Here is a 15,947-nt window from a genome sequence, read left to right as displayed (position 1 = left end):
AAAATATATGGAGTGTACTCTGCAAAAATGTCAAGATTATGAAAGATAAAGAACTGAGGAACTGTTCTAGATTAAAACAACTAAATGTAACATGTGCTTCAGGATTAGCTCCTAGACCAGGAAAAAAACTTTTTTTCTTTTGTACTAAAGGACACAATGGGGCAACTGGCATACTGGAAAATGGTCTGCAGATCATGTCATACTATGGTATCAGCGTAAATGTTCTGATTTTGAAAAGTGTAGAAGTGTACGGTAGCTATACAGAAGAAAATGCCCTTTCTTGAGGGAATACACACTGAAGTATTTAGGAATAAAAGCATGTTACATCTGCATTTTACTCTTTACATGGCTCAGAAAAAAACATATAGTGCATACATGCCCTGTATCTATATAAAATGCTATTTATTACATATAATGACATATACAGTACTTGGAGAATAGAGACATAATGAACAAATGTGGTAAAATATTAACATTTCAGGAACTGGGGTGACAGGTATATGGGATTCTTTGCACTATTTTTAAACTTCTGTAAGTCTGAAGTCACTTTAAGAAAAAGCCTACCATGAAATATTTTGCAAACTTCGTTTTCCCTCCTACATTGCCCTTCTCTGGGTAGAGCTGAAGAAACATGGACTACTGATCTTATTCTCTTTGTGCAAAAAACAAAAAGTGAAATTTCTATACCACTTAACATGTATCGATAATACATCGCTAGCCCCACTTAAAGAATTTCCAGGCTATTTGCAGCATGAAGATAATAAGCAAACAAAATATACATTTCTCCAATAGACTTATGAATGACGAAGTGGAAAAGTACAGACTGCTGTTCTCACTTTTATGAGGTATAAAAAGGTACAGTAGTGCAATACACATTTACATCAGACATGTGTCTTGCTTTCAGTGACTTTCAAATAATTGCTCTGTGGAAACTACTCTTAACATCTTAATTTACAGAACGATTCACCAATTCAAAATCTCTGAAACAGAAAATTTTCAAACATCCAAACATTTACTTTAGTATGTGACATTTCAAATATTTCTCTTATAAAAAAATTCTCTTATAAATTTTATAATTTGTTCTGTCAAACATGGAAACCTGAATAGTATAAAGAAGGGGAGGAAAAGGAAAATTTCTATCCTAAACTGGGGAGAAGTCACTGTATTTCTAATGTGAAAAGATATTTTAAAGGTATTATGTTTTCTAACAATAACACTGGCTTTAAAATAATCCTATTGCACTGTTTCTTTGCATATAATTGTCTGAAACCTAGATTTGTGTAAGATATAACTTACAGCTGGGCGCAGTGGCTCACGCTTGTAATCCCAGCACTTTGGGAGGCCGAGGTGGGTGGATCACAAGGTCAGGAGTTCAAGACCAGCCTGGCCAAGATGGTGAAACCCCGTCTCCACTACAAATACAAAAATGAGCTGGGCGTGGTGGAATGCGCCTGTAATTCCAGCTATTCAGGAGGCTGAGGCAGGAGAATCGCTTCAATCTGGGAGATGAAGGTTGCAGTTAGCCGAGATTGCACCACTGCATTCTAGCCTGGGCAACAGAGCAAGACTCTGTCTCAAAAACAAAACAAAACAAAACAAAACCAAAAAGATATAACTTATATAGGCTAAAATGAGATAAGTACAAAAAATTATGTATGTTAAAAATGCTATATCCAATTTTACCTCTCAATTTCATCTTACACATGAATAAAGGATGTATCTTTTAGGTACCGTCACAGCATAAAGTTCTCTTCTACATAAAGTACACCTCCTTCTTTTTTCCTAAAATAGTATTTCAAAGGCTGGGCATGGTGGCTCACACCTGTAATCCCAGCACTTTGGGAGGCTGAGGCAGGCGGCTCACTTGAGGCCAGGAGTTTGAGACTAATCTGGCTAACATGGTGAAACCACGACTCCATTAAAAATACAAAAATTAGCTGGGTGTGGTGGTGCACGTCTGTAGTCCCAGCTCCTCAGAAGGCCGAGGTGGGAAGACGGCTGGAGCCTTGAAGGCAGATGCTGCAGTGAGCCAAGATCACACCATTGCACTCCAGCCTGGGCAACAGAGTGAAACCCTGCCTCAAAAAAAAAAAAAAAAAAATATATATATATATATATATATATACACACACACACACACACATAAAAAAATATAAATACATATACGCATACATATAAAAATATATATACAGCCTCAAAAAAATATATACACACACACATAAAAATATATATAAATATACACACACATAAAAAAATATATACACACACATATATATAAAATTAGGAAAGTTAATTAGGAAAAATATGGCTTTTGTAAAACTGATATCTGGAGGAAACTCTAGAAGACAAAGAGGTCCTTAGGATGAAATAAAGGTAGTAGTGAGACTGCAGCTTCCTTGATTATGCCTTTCTTTCTCTCCTCAGTAAAAGCTCTTCTTACAGTTAGATTTTATTTTATTTTATTTTATTTTATTTTATTTTATTTATATATATTTTTTGAGTTGGAGTCTCGCTCTGTCGCCCAGGCTGGAGTGCAGTGGCGCGATCTCGGCTCACTGCAAGTTCCACGTCCTGGGTTCACGCCATTCTCCTGCCTCAGCCTCCTGAGTAGCTGGGACTACAGGCGCCCACCATCACGCCCGGCTAATTTTTTTTAATTTTTACTAGAGATGGGGTTTCACCGTGTTAGCCAGGATGGTCTTAATCTCCTGACCTCGTGATCTGCCTGCCTCGGCCTCCCAAAGTGCTGGGATTACAGGCGTGAGCCACTGTGCCGGGCCACAGTTAGATGTCACTAACCTAAAATGACAGGATTTGCCTTGGACCTCCCATTTCTCAAAGCATATGCAGTTCTCACTTACCTGTGAAGACCGTAGTGGAGCTGTAGTGGAATACCTCTAGGAAAGACTAAGCAAGTTTCCTTATTCCACGCTATTTTCTTGACCCCTCCACACACCTTCCCCGCACCAATTCAGTCAGAGACATCCATTGCCATAGGAAAAGAAATACACAGCAGAGCATGGAGAACATGATTCAATATTATGGTATCCCAGTTTCAAATGCAGGCTTCTGAAACCCAAAGAGGAGAAAAATTCTTTTTTTTTTTTTTAAATTTAAGTTCTGGGATACATGTTCAGAATGTGCAGGTCTGTTACACAGGTACACATGTGCCATGGTGGTTTGCTGCATTTACCAACCCATCACCTAGGTTTTAAACCCCGAATGCATTAGGTATTGTCCTAATGCTCTCTCTCCCCTTGTCCCCCACCCCCCGATAGGCCTCCCTGTGTGATGTTCCCCTCCCAGTGAGAACATGCAGTGCTTGGTTTTCTATTTCTGTGTTAGTTTGCTGAGAACAATGGCTTCCAGCTTTATCCATGTCCCTACAAAGGACATGATCTCATTCTTTTTTATGGCTGCATAGTATTCCACAGTATATATGTGCCACATTTTCTTTATCCAGTCTACCATTGATGGACATTTGGGTTGGTTTGAAATCTTTGCTATTGTAAATAGTGCTATAATAAACATACGTGTGCATGTGTCTATAGCAAAATGATTTATAATCCTTTGGGTACTCAGTAATGGGACTGCTGGGTCAAATGGCATTTCTGGTCCTAGATCCTTGAGGAATTGCCACACTGTCTTCCACAATGGTTGAAATAATTTACACTCCCATCAACAATGTGAAAGCGTTCCTATTTCTCCACAGCCTTACCCGCATCTATTGTTTTTTGACTTTTTATAATAATCACCATTCCGACTTGCATGAGATGATATCTCATTGTGGTTTTGATTTTCTTTTTTTTTTTTTTTTTTGTTTGTTTTTTGAGACGGAGTCTCGCTCTGTTGCCCAGGCTGGAGTGCAGTGGCGCGATCTCAGCTCACTGCAAGCTCCGCCTCCTGGGTTCACGCCATTCTCCTGCCTCAGCCTCCTGAGTAGCTGGGACTACAGGCGCCCGCCACTGCGCCCGGCTAATTTTTTGTATTTTTAGTAGAGACGGGGTTTCACCGTGGTCTCGATCTCCTGACCTTGTGATCCGCCCGCCTCGGCCTCCCAAAGTGCTGGGATTACAGGCGTGAGCCACCGCAAATGGCATTTCTGGTCCTAGATCCTTGAGGAATTGCCACACTGTCTTTCACAATGGTTGAAATAATTTACACTCCCACCAACAATGTGAAAGCGTTCCTATTTCTCCACAGCCTTACCCACATCTATTGTTTTTTGACTTTTTATAATAATCACCATTCCGACTTGCATGAGATGATATCTCATTGTGGTTTTGATTTTCATTTCTCTAATGATCAGTGATGATGAATACAACTTACAAGGGATGTGAAGGACCTCTTCAAGGAGAACTACAAACCACTGCCCAAGGAAATAAGAAAGGACACAAACAAATGGAAAAACATTCCATGCTCATGGATAGGAAGAATCAATATCATGAAAATGGCCATACTGCCCAAAGTAATTTACAGATTCAATGCTATTTCCATCAAGCTACCATTGACTTTCTTTGCAAAATTAGAAAAACCTACTTTAAATTTCATATGGAACCAAAAAAGAGCCCGTATAACCAATAGAATCCTAAGCAAAATTAACAAAGCTGGAGGCATCATGCTACCTGACTTCAAACTATACTACAAGGCTACAGTAACCAAAACAGCACAGTACTGGTACCAAAACACATATATAGACCAACGGAACAGAACAAAGACCTCAGAAATAACACCACACATCTACTATCATCTGATCTTCAACAAACTTGACAAAAACAAGCAATGGGAAAGGAATCCCTATTTAATAAATGGTGCTGGGAAAACTGGCTAGCCAAATGCAGAAAATTGGAACTGGACTCCTTCCTTACACCTTATAGAAAAATTAACTCAAGATGGATTTAAGGCTTAAATGTAAAACCCAAAAGCATGAAAACCTAGGCAATACCATTCAGGACATAGGCATTGGCAAAGACTTCATGACTAAAACACCAAAAGCAATGGTGACAAAAGCCAAAATTGACAAATGGGATCTAATTAAACTAAAGAGCTTCTGCACAGCAAAAGAAACTATCATCAGAGTGAAAAGGCAACCTACAGAATGGGAGAAAATTTTTGCAATCTATCCATCTGACAAAGGTCTAATATCCAGAATCTACAAGGAACTTAAACAAATGTACAAGAAAGAAATCAAACGACCCCATCAAAATGTGGGCAAAGTATATGAACAGACACTTCTCAAAAGGAGACATTTATGCGGCCAAAAAACATACAAAAAGACTAATTCTTAATAGTCAAAACTTTTGAATTCAAAAGATGGGTCTCTGGGTTTCAAAAAGCTTTAAGTAAACAGGCTTAGGGTTTCTGCAATAAGCCAGATGAAGAACCAACTTTACCTAACTACATGAGGATTGCTGGGGAGGAGAAAAAAGGGAATCAAGTAAACAAGAGAGTTAGAACTGTTAAAGTGGTGACTGGTTTGAGCCTTTTACATTTTCTGTAAGTGAGATATAGGTAAGATCACACTAGCCACACACAAAAGTTGATTTTTTTCATTCATACCTCCTAAAAATTATTTCACATCATTAAAAGTACACGCATATTTTCAGTGACTTCAGATAACTGTATTTGTCATAACATACTATAATTTATCCACTTTATTTTTTTCCAGATGGGGTCTTGCTTTGCCACCTAGGTTGGAAAGCAGTGGTGGAATCATAGCTCACTACAGCCTCAAACCTGGGCTCAAGCAATCATCCTGCCTCTGTCTCCCACGTAGTTGGGACTGCAGGCAAGCACCACCACACCTGGCTACATACTACAATTTAAACAAATCTTCGTGTTGGTTTAACATTATGAACATTATCCAACACATATGTATCTGCTCAGCCATCCTCTTTTCCAATTAATTTTTATGATTTTAAGTCTTTTCTTATTCTCGACTTTTTCTCAGACCCCACTACCAGATATTCAATACTAATAACCAGGTATATTTCCAAACTTAAAATAATCATATTATCCATTTATTATCCTCACCTTAGGGTTATTATTTATGTAATGGAACCTGATTGTTTTGCCCACTTGGTATCTCCTTCCCCTTCTTTCTATAACAGAACCCAATTATTTTAAGGAAACTTCTGTCCCTCACTGCATGCAGTCCTGGTGAAGGTATCAATCAAGGTACCTTCTCCTCCCCAGCTAAAGAAAACACACAGATCCAAGTTAGATCAATCAAACTGTGGCTCCTAGAAATGTTAATCTTGGCACAGTGGTGATCAGAACCAATTAATTTTAATAGCTGAACCTTCAAGAGGACATAGGATAATTCCATAGTTCCTGTTACCTAAATATCCAGCTCTTGGATGATAAGAAAGTATGACCTGAAAGTTAGTAGCTTCCAAGTTTACGACAAAAAAATAAAATAAAAAACTTTTTTGGAGGGCTGACTACCAGATGCCAGTGACTACTATTCTACTACCCAACTCTACTATCTCCTGGCTGAAAAACAGTAACAAAAAAGACTGGAAAAAAAGATCACTTTTCTTCCAGGTGGCCTAGTAGAGAAATTCCATGACTTTACTGCACTTTGAGGTCAGAAAGACCTAGAGTCAAATTCCAGCTCTGCCTCCCATTAGTTCTGTGATCTAGCACAAGTTACTTATTAACCTCTTTGAGTACCTTGGTTTTGTTACCCACTTCTACTAGAGTATGATATGTGGACTGGAGATACATTACGTAAAACATTTAATACTACACTTGACAAATAGTAGAAAAACAATAAACACAAGCCATTATTTCTGCTGAAATATTTGAGTATTTAAAATTTCATCAGAAAAGCCAGGTGCAGTGGTACACACCTGTAGTCCCAGCTAATCAGGATGCTGTGGCAGGAGGCTGTGTTGTTTGAGCCCAGGAGTTCAAGGTAGTCTGGGAAACATAGTGAGATCTCATATCTATTTAAACAACAAACCAAAACCAACCCCTGTACACACACACTTCAGCATGTTGCATTATATTACTCATATGACTAAGTTATAATACTGCTTAACCAAAAGACTAACAATATGACAAAGAAAGCCAAAAAAAGCAAAACAAAACAAAAATCTGGCTGGGCACAGTGGCTCACGCCTGTAATCTCAGAACTTTGGGAGGCTGAGGCGGGTGGATCACGAGGTCAGGAGTTCAAGAGCAGCCTGGCCAATATGGTAAAACCCCATCTCTACTAAAAATACAAAAATTAGCCGGGCATAGTGGCATACACCTGTAGTCCCAGCTACTTGGGAGGCTGAGAAAGGAGAATCACTTGAACCCGGGAGGTGGAGGTTGCAGTGAGCAGAGGTTGTGCCACTGCACTCCAACCTGGGCAACAGAGTGAGATCCATCTCAAAATGAAAAAAAAGTCTTAAAAATTTGGACAATAAGTTCTTCTAGAACTGTATATTGAGCAAAAATCAATTTTTTTTAACAGATAACTTAATTCATTATGCCTGGTACGGACACAGAAACAAATTCTTAAAATGCATGATTCATGAATTTCATAGTTCAGACATTACCAATACTGAAATACTTCCAGCAAGCAGGAAAAATTATTCAATTGATGAACTAAAACTGGCTTGCAACCTTCTTGCAAAAATAACTCTATTAAGAAGATTGTTTTGCCTTATTTTATTTTTTTTCAGAGACAGGGAACTTTATAAAGATCAAGCACACCTATGGAAATATAAATCCATTATTTCTTAATATGTAATCTAAACAAAAAGACTTAAATTTACCTGTAGGAAAATTATTTAAAATTATTCATTATTCTTTTTCCAATTGAGTGACTGGTTAAAAAGAAAAAAAAAAGTATTCATTATTCTTTAAAGAAATATTTTTTCTACTCAGGAGGCTGTGGCAGGAGAATGGCGTGAACCTTGGAGGCCGAGCTTGCAGTGAGGCAAGATCTCGCCACCGCACTCCAGCCTGGGAGACAGGGCAAGACTCCGTCTCAAAAACAAAAAATATTTTTTTCTAGTGAGGAAAGAATAGTCTTTTGAATAAATGATGCTGGGACAACTGGCTATTCACATGCAAAACAATGAAATTGTACCCCTCCCTTATACCATATATAAAAATTAACTAAAAATTGATCCTAGATCTAAAGAGCTAAAACTATAAAATACAGGAGTAAATTTTTGTGATCTCGAGTTAGGCAGTGGTTTTTTAGATATGACACCAATGCACAAGAGACAAAAGAAAAAAACAGATAAACTGAACTACATCAGAATTAAAATAATCTTTCCCATGCAGAGGTCACTGTTATCTAGCTCATGTCTAATAATAGCAGTAAGAATAGCTAATTTTAATTGAGTAACTTAATGTGTGCCAGACATTGTTCTCAGGACATTACATATATTAGTTCATATAATACTCATAACAACATGAGACAGGTACTACTATCTCCACTTTATACATTTGGAAAACAAGGTGCTGAGAGTTAAACAGGCCCAAGGTCACACAGCTAGCAAGTAGGAGAACAGGGATTCAAACTCTAGCACTTTGATTCTCAAGTCACTAAAATAATTTCACTGTTGGTTTACATGTATACTTTAAGAAATGTGGACAACCTTCTCTCAGAGTAGGTTAAGAACTATTACATGATGCCTTCTCCCAAACACATATGTATATGCACTTAGCCTTTGGACAATAAATACAATCTTACTCTTCACCATCACTATCCCTCTTTGCTTTGGTTGCAGTCCACTTTTTCCTATATTATTTAAAATGCTGCAATAGAAAACTGCAGAAGTGGTGAGCACGGCTTTGCTCCCAGCACTCACATCCTTATGCTTTAGCAGAAGTTTATGATAATAGTGCATCCCCATTCTCACCCTCAGTTGTTCCCGACATCTTATGCCACAGGAAGTGTACCTTTACCTCAGGTGTACTTACAAACAGGTTTTCAAACTATTTTTTAGCTTTTGAAATGTTTTTCCAAAAAAAAGTTGAGATATGTTTCTCACTGACATAGTATATAGATATGTACTTAAATAAAACCAAAGTTTAGTAAACAATGCTTACTCTTATTAGTTGGTATATACTGATATTTTACTTTGTTTTTTTAATCTTTCCTTTTAAAATACTGGTCACAATTCAACTGGTTTCATGATCAACATGTTAAAACTTGAAGTTTGACAAACACTGAACTAGAAAAATATAGGCATTAATAAAATTGTCTGCTTTCCCATAAATACAAATATGATTTTACCCACAAGCTTTCCACATATATTTGCTGAACTGCCCTTTAAAAAAACAAAAAACAAAACAAAACAAAAAACCTTAATTGCTGCACCTCAAACTGAGCTTATTAGTAAATATCACAGCGACACTGGTAGGAGCCTAAGTCTTTTCTCAAAGGGGTTTATCCAAATAATGGTTTTACATGAAAAATAACGCATATAGTTATTTAATAAGAGTTCCTTATTACCTCTGTGATCAATCTCCAAAGATGTGAAATGGTGATCCTTGTCATTTAAGTTCATAATGCAGATTACTGTTACATAAGACACAGACAAAACATATGAACCTTTTAAAAAAAAATTATGGAAGGAAGAAGGTAGGAATCCAAAATACCATGTATTCCTTCACAACCTATTTGCTTCTGTATGTTAAGAGCAGGAAGTCTAGCCCCATATGTTTCTTTTTTCCCTCTCTCTGCGACCGTACTGATAAGAAATGGCCTTCCTGGTAAGGGAGGGGAAAGTAAACGTTATAAGTTGATAGTGGAAGTTCCAGAATGTTAGCAGACTCCAAATCAAAGATTAAAAAGGTAACGGCAAGAATAGTGCCTCATATTTAGCAGGTGGTCAATTAAATGTCTACTGGGTAAATGAATAGCATAAAAGAAGCATATGCTATTAAAATTTGTTCAGTCATTCAATCATATTTAACTGTCTAAACTGCAAAGACTTGCAAGTTAATGCCAAATCCCAAAGAATTTTTCCAAAGATACACAACCAGGCAGCAGCAATACTAAGCCCATTACTCAATTTACTGTTTTCTTTTCTGTTCTGTTGCCACCTCAAATTAAAAAGCCACATCCTTAGTTAGAGATGATAAGGTGGACATTAAGACATCTGTGTAACTGGAAACAGGTTCCACATTTAATTATTATGCCTGCATATATGATGAGCTGTATAATACATGAATAAAAAGATATATAAAATTTATTAGAGAAATCAGAATAAATCCACTTTATGACCTCATTAAAGTTGCAAAGGGCTACAAAGAAACTAGAAATTAAACATATGTTAATTTAAAAACACGAAACAAAACCTTCAAGTACAATTTAAGCTACCAGTCTCCTGCATAAACACAAAGCAGAAACCTCGACGCTGGGAAAACAGCCAAAATTACAAACTTAATCAATGCGACAGGAAATCTGTTCACACTTTGAAATCTTGATACAAAGCATTTCTGACAAGCCATGAGATGGCATAAAATTAACCATACTTAAGTGTTAGCTATTTTTAGAAAATCAAGCTAGAGGTAGTAATATGAGCCACATTTTATTGAAGATTTGAAATTCAGATACTGTGGGAAAAGCACATTTAAAAACAGGCTTTGTTTTATACTGCTGTTGTAGAAACAAGGAGTTTTTGACACCAAATAAACAATCTTTAGGTGTTCCTTTAATTTACAGACACTTAAATGGATTAATTTTTTAAGAAGAGGTTTAATTTTCCAGTTGGATAAAGTATTAGGGCCAATAAAAATATAGTAAGTATCTGAATCCTAAAATCATTTTACAAAGAGCCTACAGAATGTCCCTCTGGCAATAAGAACATCATATAACACCTGGATTTTCAAATAATGTGCAAAAAATGATACTTTTCAGAGGGAAGAAAAAGGAACAAACCTCTATTATAATAGAAACCCAAAAAAGCTTTATTTAGATACATTGCTGAGCTAATAATGTCAAGAAATAATTTCAGGGAGAAACTTGAAAAAATAAGATTCCAAACTTCTATTTCAATGGCAAAGCTACACTTTTTGTGGTTAGTCCTGTAGGATCTGCCATTCTTCTAACTTCCACCTTTCTACACTACCCTCTCCAGTGACTCACAACAAAACTGCCTTTGTTGTACCAAAACTAATCCAAGAGCAACATACTAGGCATTTCCTCCTGTCATAGCATTTACTCATTTTATCATATCCACCAGGAATGCCCAAAAGAACTTGAGTTCCCTTGTGTATGTGAGAACAGTCTACTTTGATAACACTTGTCAAAAGGAGACTCATCTCTTCTTCCCAATGTTCTTTGGGACTTTAGCGGAAGAAGAGATTTCTGCATTTCTATCATTCGCTAGAAATTTACTAACTTCCTCGGGATTATGTTTGTTTTTCTTATGCCTCTACCAGACTTAAAACATAAGTTACTATGAAGATACGTGTAGTGAGAAGCAGTTTAGCCTCATGATTAGAGTATGAGCCAAATATCTGGATGGAATTCTGACTTTTCCTTAACAATTCCTTACCTCAGTCCTGTCAACTAGAAAATGGGGATTATAACAGTACCTACTTCATAAACTTGTGATGAGGATGTAAATGATTTCATATACATAAAGCACTTAGAACAAGTCAGGCACAGTGGCTCGCACCTGTAATCTCAGCTACTTAGGAGGCCAAGGCAGGAGGGTCACTTGGGCCCAGGAGTTGGAGACCAGCCTGGACAACATAGTGAGACTCTCTCTAAAAAAAAAAAAAAAAAAAAAAATTTGTTTTTTAAATTAGCCAGGCATGGTATTGCATGCCTGCAGTTCCAGGTACCAAGCAGGGTGAGACAGGAGGATCTAAGCCCAGTAGTTCAAGGCTGCAGTTTGCTATAATCACTCCACTGCACTCCAGCCTGGGTGAAAGAGTGATACCTCTCTCTTAAGAAAAAAAAAAAAGAACCCCACTTAGAATAGTATCCAGCTAACAGGAAATTCTAATAAATATTAATTATTATTAATAAATTAAATATTTAAATAATTGTTACAGGCCCTCATGGAGTAAATGGAGGCTCAGGCCCAAAAGATCAAATCCATTATAAAGAAAGAAATTTGACCTCCAAAATACTTAAACATCTTGAACAAATCAAGAAGAAAAAGTGTAAAACTAACAGTCCAAATAAGCCAAGCATTTCTTCCTGATAAAAAAGGAAGAGACATTTTGAGAGAGCTTGATTGTTTCTATATAGGAAATATACCCCTAAAGATGGCTATTTCTAAAATGTCATCTTAATTTCTAATCTATCAATAGTACATTAAACTAATTCTATTTTGAATCTACTTATACTTCTAGACTTGACATTATTTACTTAAGTAGGAAGCTTCACCATTTACCATCTCACCTTGAAAAGTAGTATTAAATTCAATTTGCCCAACAAAGGTAATCCCTGGCTATACCACGCAGGGATTTACTAAACAGATTCATGTTTACTTTATTGATATCCTTCACAATTTTATATTTTATCTGCCTCTTCACTATCAGCCTGAAGATCAATTTTAATCATTATATAGTTTTGTTCTTCCTCACAGGGAAGCTGATTCAGTTTTTTCGATCTGTTAGCTGCCTGTCTCCATCAATTCCATTGTATTGACCCATGGCTACAACGGGTCATAAATTATGGAAAACAAATAACATCTTACGCATAGACACTAGGATACTACAGTATGTTTGAGGTAATACAGTGCAGACATGCAAGCCTAATAACTCACTTATCTCAACTACACATACACAATGTTACTTTCAATAACAATGGCTTATATTAATAGATTAAGTCTCATCAAGGGATAAAGAACCTAATTGAGCTGCCAAGAGTGGGACTGATTTAGATCCGAAGCAAGATTCTTAAAGGATTATTTATGAAAGCATAATAGAAATAAAAAGCTTATGTTTTGGTAATATCAGTAACCATGCCTACTCTCACATAAGTTTTGACTTATTTCTTATTATTTTTATATTTTATACTGAGACAGTCCATAAGTAAGTTCTGTCAAAGACTATTAAGCTTCACAAAAGGAATTTAAATTTCTGAAGCCCAGGTATTCTATCATCATTAACAAACAAATGTTCTAATAGCATGAGGAAAATATAGCCTGTCTTGTTTTACAGTTTAATTACTGATTAGCAAATAATGTGACATTTGAACAGTCACTATTCATTCACCTTGCTTCCTGTTTAAAGAAATCCTTACCAGAAAACTGATAATGAGAACATAGGAAATAGAAGAACTTAAGATCGCAATATTAAGAATAAAAAAATAAAAAACTCTGGGTGGTGTGATTATGAGAAATTATTTTCTTCTTTATGCTTTTAGATATTTCTTCCAAATGTTCTAACATATACATATATCCATATATTGAAATTTTATTAGGAAGGCAACTCTGTAAGAGAAAGCACAATATATGTAACATGATCCTTACACAGCTTTTCTCAAAATGCAAAAAGCAAGTTTTTACTAACTACAGAATACTACAAGATAAATAATGTTACAACTGTTCAGACCCTAAAATAGTGTCTAGCAAACACAGTGTAACCAATAGACATTTGTTGAATACATTATGTTTAAATTATAGTGGAACTTAATACTAAAAAAAAAGTGTTATCAGAACACAAAGTATATTTTAAATAAAGCAGACTAATATTAGAAAAACATTATTACTTCCTTATATACTTACAAATAAAAGTTTGGGTTAAATCATAAGGTGAGTTTATAATATCATGCAGTAATTCAAACTAATGTGGCTCAAAAATGAAGTCACATAAGCTAAGAGATTTTTCTTGAAGTTCAATTTTTTTTCTAGGACAACAAATGTCAACCAGTCTGTTTTTAGAATATGCAATTTAACAAAAATGAAAAAAAGGGCAGTAATTAACATGCAATTAATTTTAAGGAGACTAAGGAAGTGACTGCCAAAAGATTTACAGGCATGCTGGGTGCTCTTCTGCTTTTCACAAACCAATAACTATTATTTTTTTCTGACATTTAGTAAAGTACCCTAAACGTGTTTTATCCTATCAAATTTCACAAGATACCTGTGGAAGACAATGTAGTATGTTACTCAGCCAAAATACCTATTAAATAAAAAGTATTAATATAGAAATTATTCATCTCTATTATCATTTTAAAATGTTCTAAAATGTAGGTAAAGCTTTTGCTATAAATTTACTTTGTGGTGTAAAATCTACATGGTAATTGGCAGCAGCTGAAATATAATGGTACATAGTCACCTGATTTCACTGGGTAAATTAAAGGAAATGTAAGTTTTCTGAAGGAAGAAAAATATTACTTTTTAGGTGCCAACCAACACGACTTTAGTTGGCTGTAAAAGCATATTAATTCATTTTCAGAGTTAGAAAGAAGATTTTCATGCAGAAGATGGAGTCGGAGCCCGACGTGATCTGAAGCAGTACTAATCTGCACAGAGAAAACAATCAGGGATGGCTACATAACCATTCAGAAGGTTGTATTTTCCCCTTACTAACAACCCAGGGCAACTAAACAACGTACAGCAGTATTTAAAGGACAAACGAGAACCAGTTTAAGCTAGAGGACCGCCCAGCCGCATGCAAAACATACCAACAGAGAATTCACAGCAAGGGGATGGTATTACCTCTTTTATGTAATTCCCTCAGGGGAATATTGTCTCCTCCCCCGTCATAAGGCAAATAAGGGTCGGAAGAAGCATCCATAATTAGAATTTTTAAAAAGAAGAAAAAGAAAAAGAAAAGCTTGCTAGCTTAAAAAGAAAGTGGCATTTCTTCCATCCCTGCTGCAGCAAGCAAGGGAGATGCCATGTTTGATGAGGTTAGAACTGTAGTTCGACTCGCTGAAGCGACTGGGTTCTTCCACAGTGGATGATGTCATCAAAGGGAAATTATTGCAGCCTGGTTGCTAGTGGCTACAATCTAGCAAGGCTTAGAGGCGGAACAGCCTTCTTAATCAGGTCCTGCTACGTATGACGATGACTAAGCTCCAAGTATAACACACAAAACTGGTTTGAGAATTTTAAAGCACTCACAATACAGCTTCTGTAGCATCAGTGGTAACGACAGTAAAACAATAGAAACATTATTTCTTTTGGTTTTAAGATAAATATAAAGGGGAAAAAGTAATACAGAGATGTAAAAAGGAAATTCTGAATGCAGACAATGCCCTTTTTCATTTCTAATGTAAAAAAATGACAGCAGCACTCTAGCAAGTTTGTGTGCTTTTACGAGAGAATGTACCAGTTTTATACAGTAATGTCATGTGAGTCATAGCCATAAAAAAACTACAATATGCCAAAGGTTTCTCAAGAAACTTGGTTCTAAGTCTATCAAAAATAAAAAATAGTCCACAATATACAGCAGCCTTTCATTGAGGATTTAAAAACCGAATAACTGAAGAGTTGAATAGTGTTTTATCCCACTCACCAATCTCCTCCAGCAGCTTCTTGTTTCCTTTCTTGAAGGAACTAGCTAGTAAGACATCGTAGCTTTTGAGGAGAAAGAAAACTTATCAACATACTAAGTAACTTTACTATTGTGTGTGCGTAAACTATGCAAAAAAGGTTTACTAAGCAGAAGACTTTCCTATCTTTACTAGCTCCCTATTTTTCTTACCTCATAAGGGTTTTGTGTTCTTGAAATAACTTTTAGCAAAATGTGTCTCAACTTTTCTAGAAATTGTTATAAAATTCAGAAATTGTTTCTTTAATAGAAATTTTTATGAATTTTAGTTATTTGGGGTCTTTTAAAAAAACTGTATAGGTTAAATCAAGTTTTTGTATTTTAAATCTCAGATAAACAGAGCTTCTTATAAAATCTCACCTGGAATTTGGGAGACAGGGTTCCGGGAAAGGAATATAGACTAGAATTACTGCCACAGGAATATTCTATCTTATCCTGATTCTAGCTATTAAAATTTATGATAGGATAGTAGG

At 36.0% G+C, this 15,947-nt stretch overlaps 1 protein-coding gene across 5 annotated transcripts in view; it reads right to left on the bottom strand.

Annotated features, from left to right (window-relative positions):
• The window catches only part of CLCN3 (chloride voltage-gated channel 3), a 98,090-nt gene that overhangs the window by 44,852 nt on the left and 37,291 nt on the right, over window positions 1–15,947 (bottom strand). For 2 of the 5 annotated variants that reach the window (XM_015139497.3, XM_015139501.3), the window contains exon 1: window positions 14,637–14,841. The exons of 2 other annotated variants lie outside the window; for them this stretch is intronic. In XM_015139497.3, the coding sequence (XP_014994983.1) occupies window positions 14,637–14,715 (79 nt within the window). In that variant the 5' untranslated portion in view covers window positions 14,716–14,841. Of the gene's footprint in view, window positions 1–9,463; window positions 9,562–14,636; window positions 14,842–15,947 lie in introns of those variants that run through there. One more of the 5 variants, XM_078002443.1, reaches the window with a different exon arrangement.

The sequence above is a fragment of the Macaca mulatta genome, chromosome 5 (genome assembly GCF_049350105.2).
Source record: "Macaca mulatta isolate MMU2019108-1 chromosome 5, T2T-MMU8v2.0, whole genome shotgun sequence".
Lineage (NCBI taxonomy): Eukaryota > Metazoa > Chordata > Mammalia > Primates > Cercopithecidae > Macaca > Macaca mulatta.
This window is presented reverse-complemented; position numbering and strand designations above follow the sequence as displayed.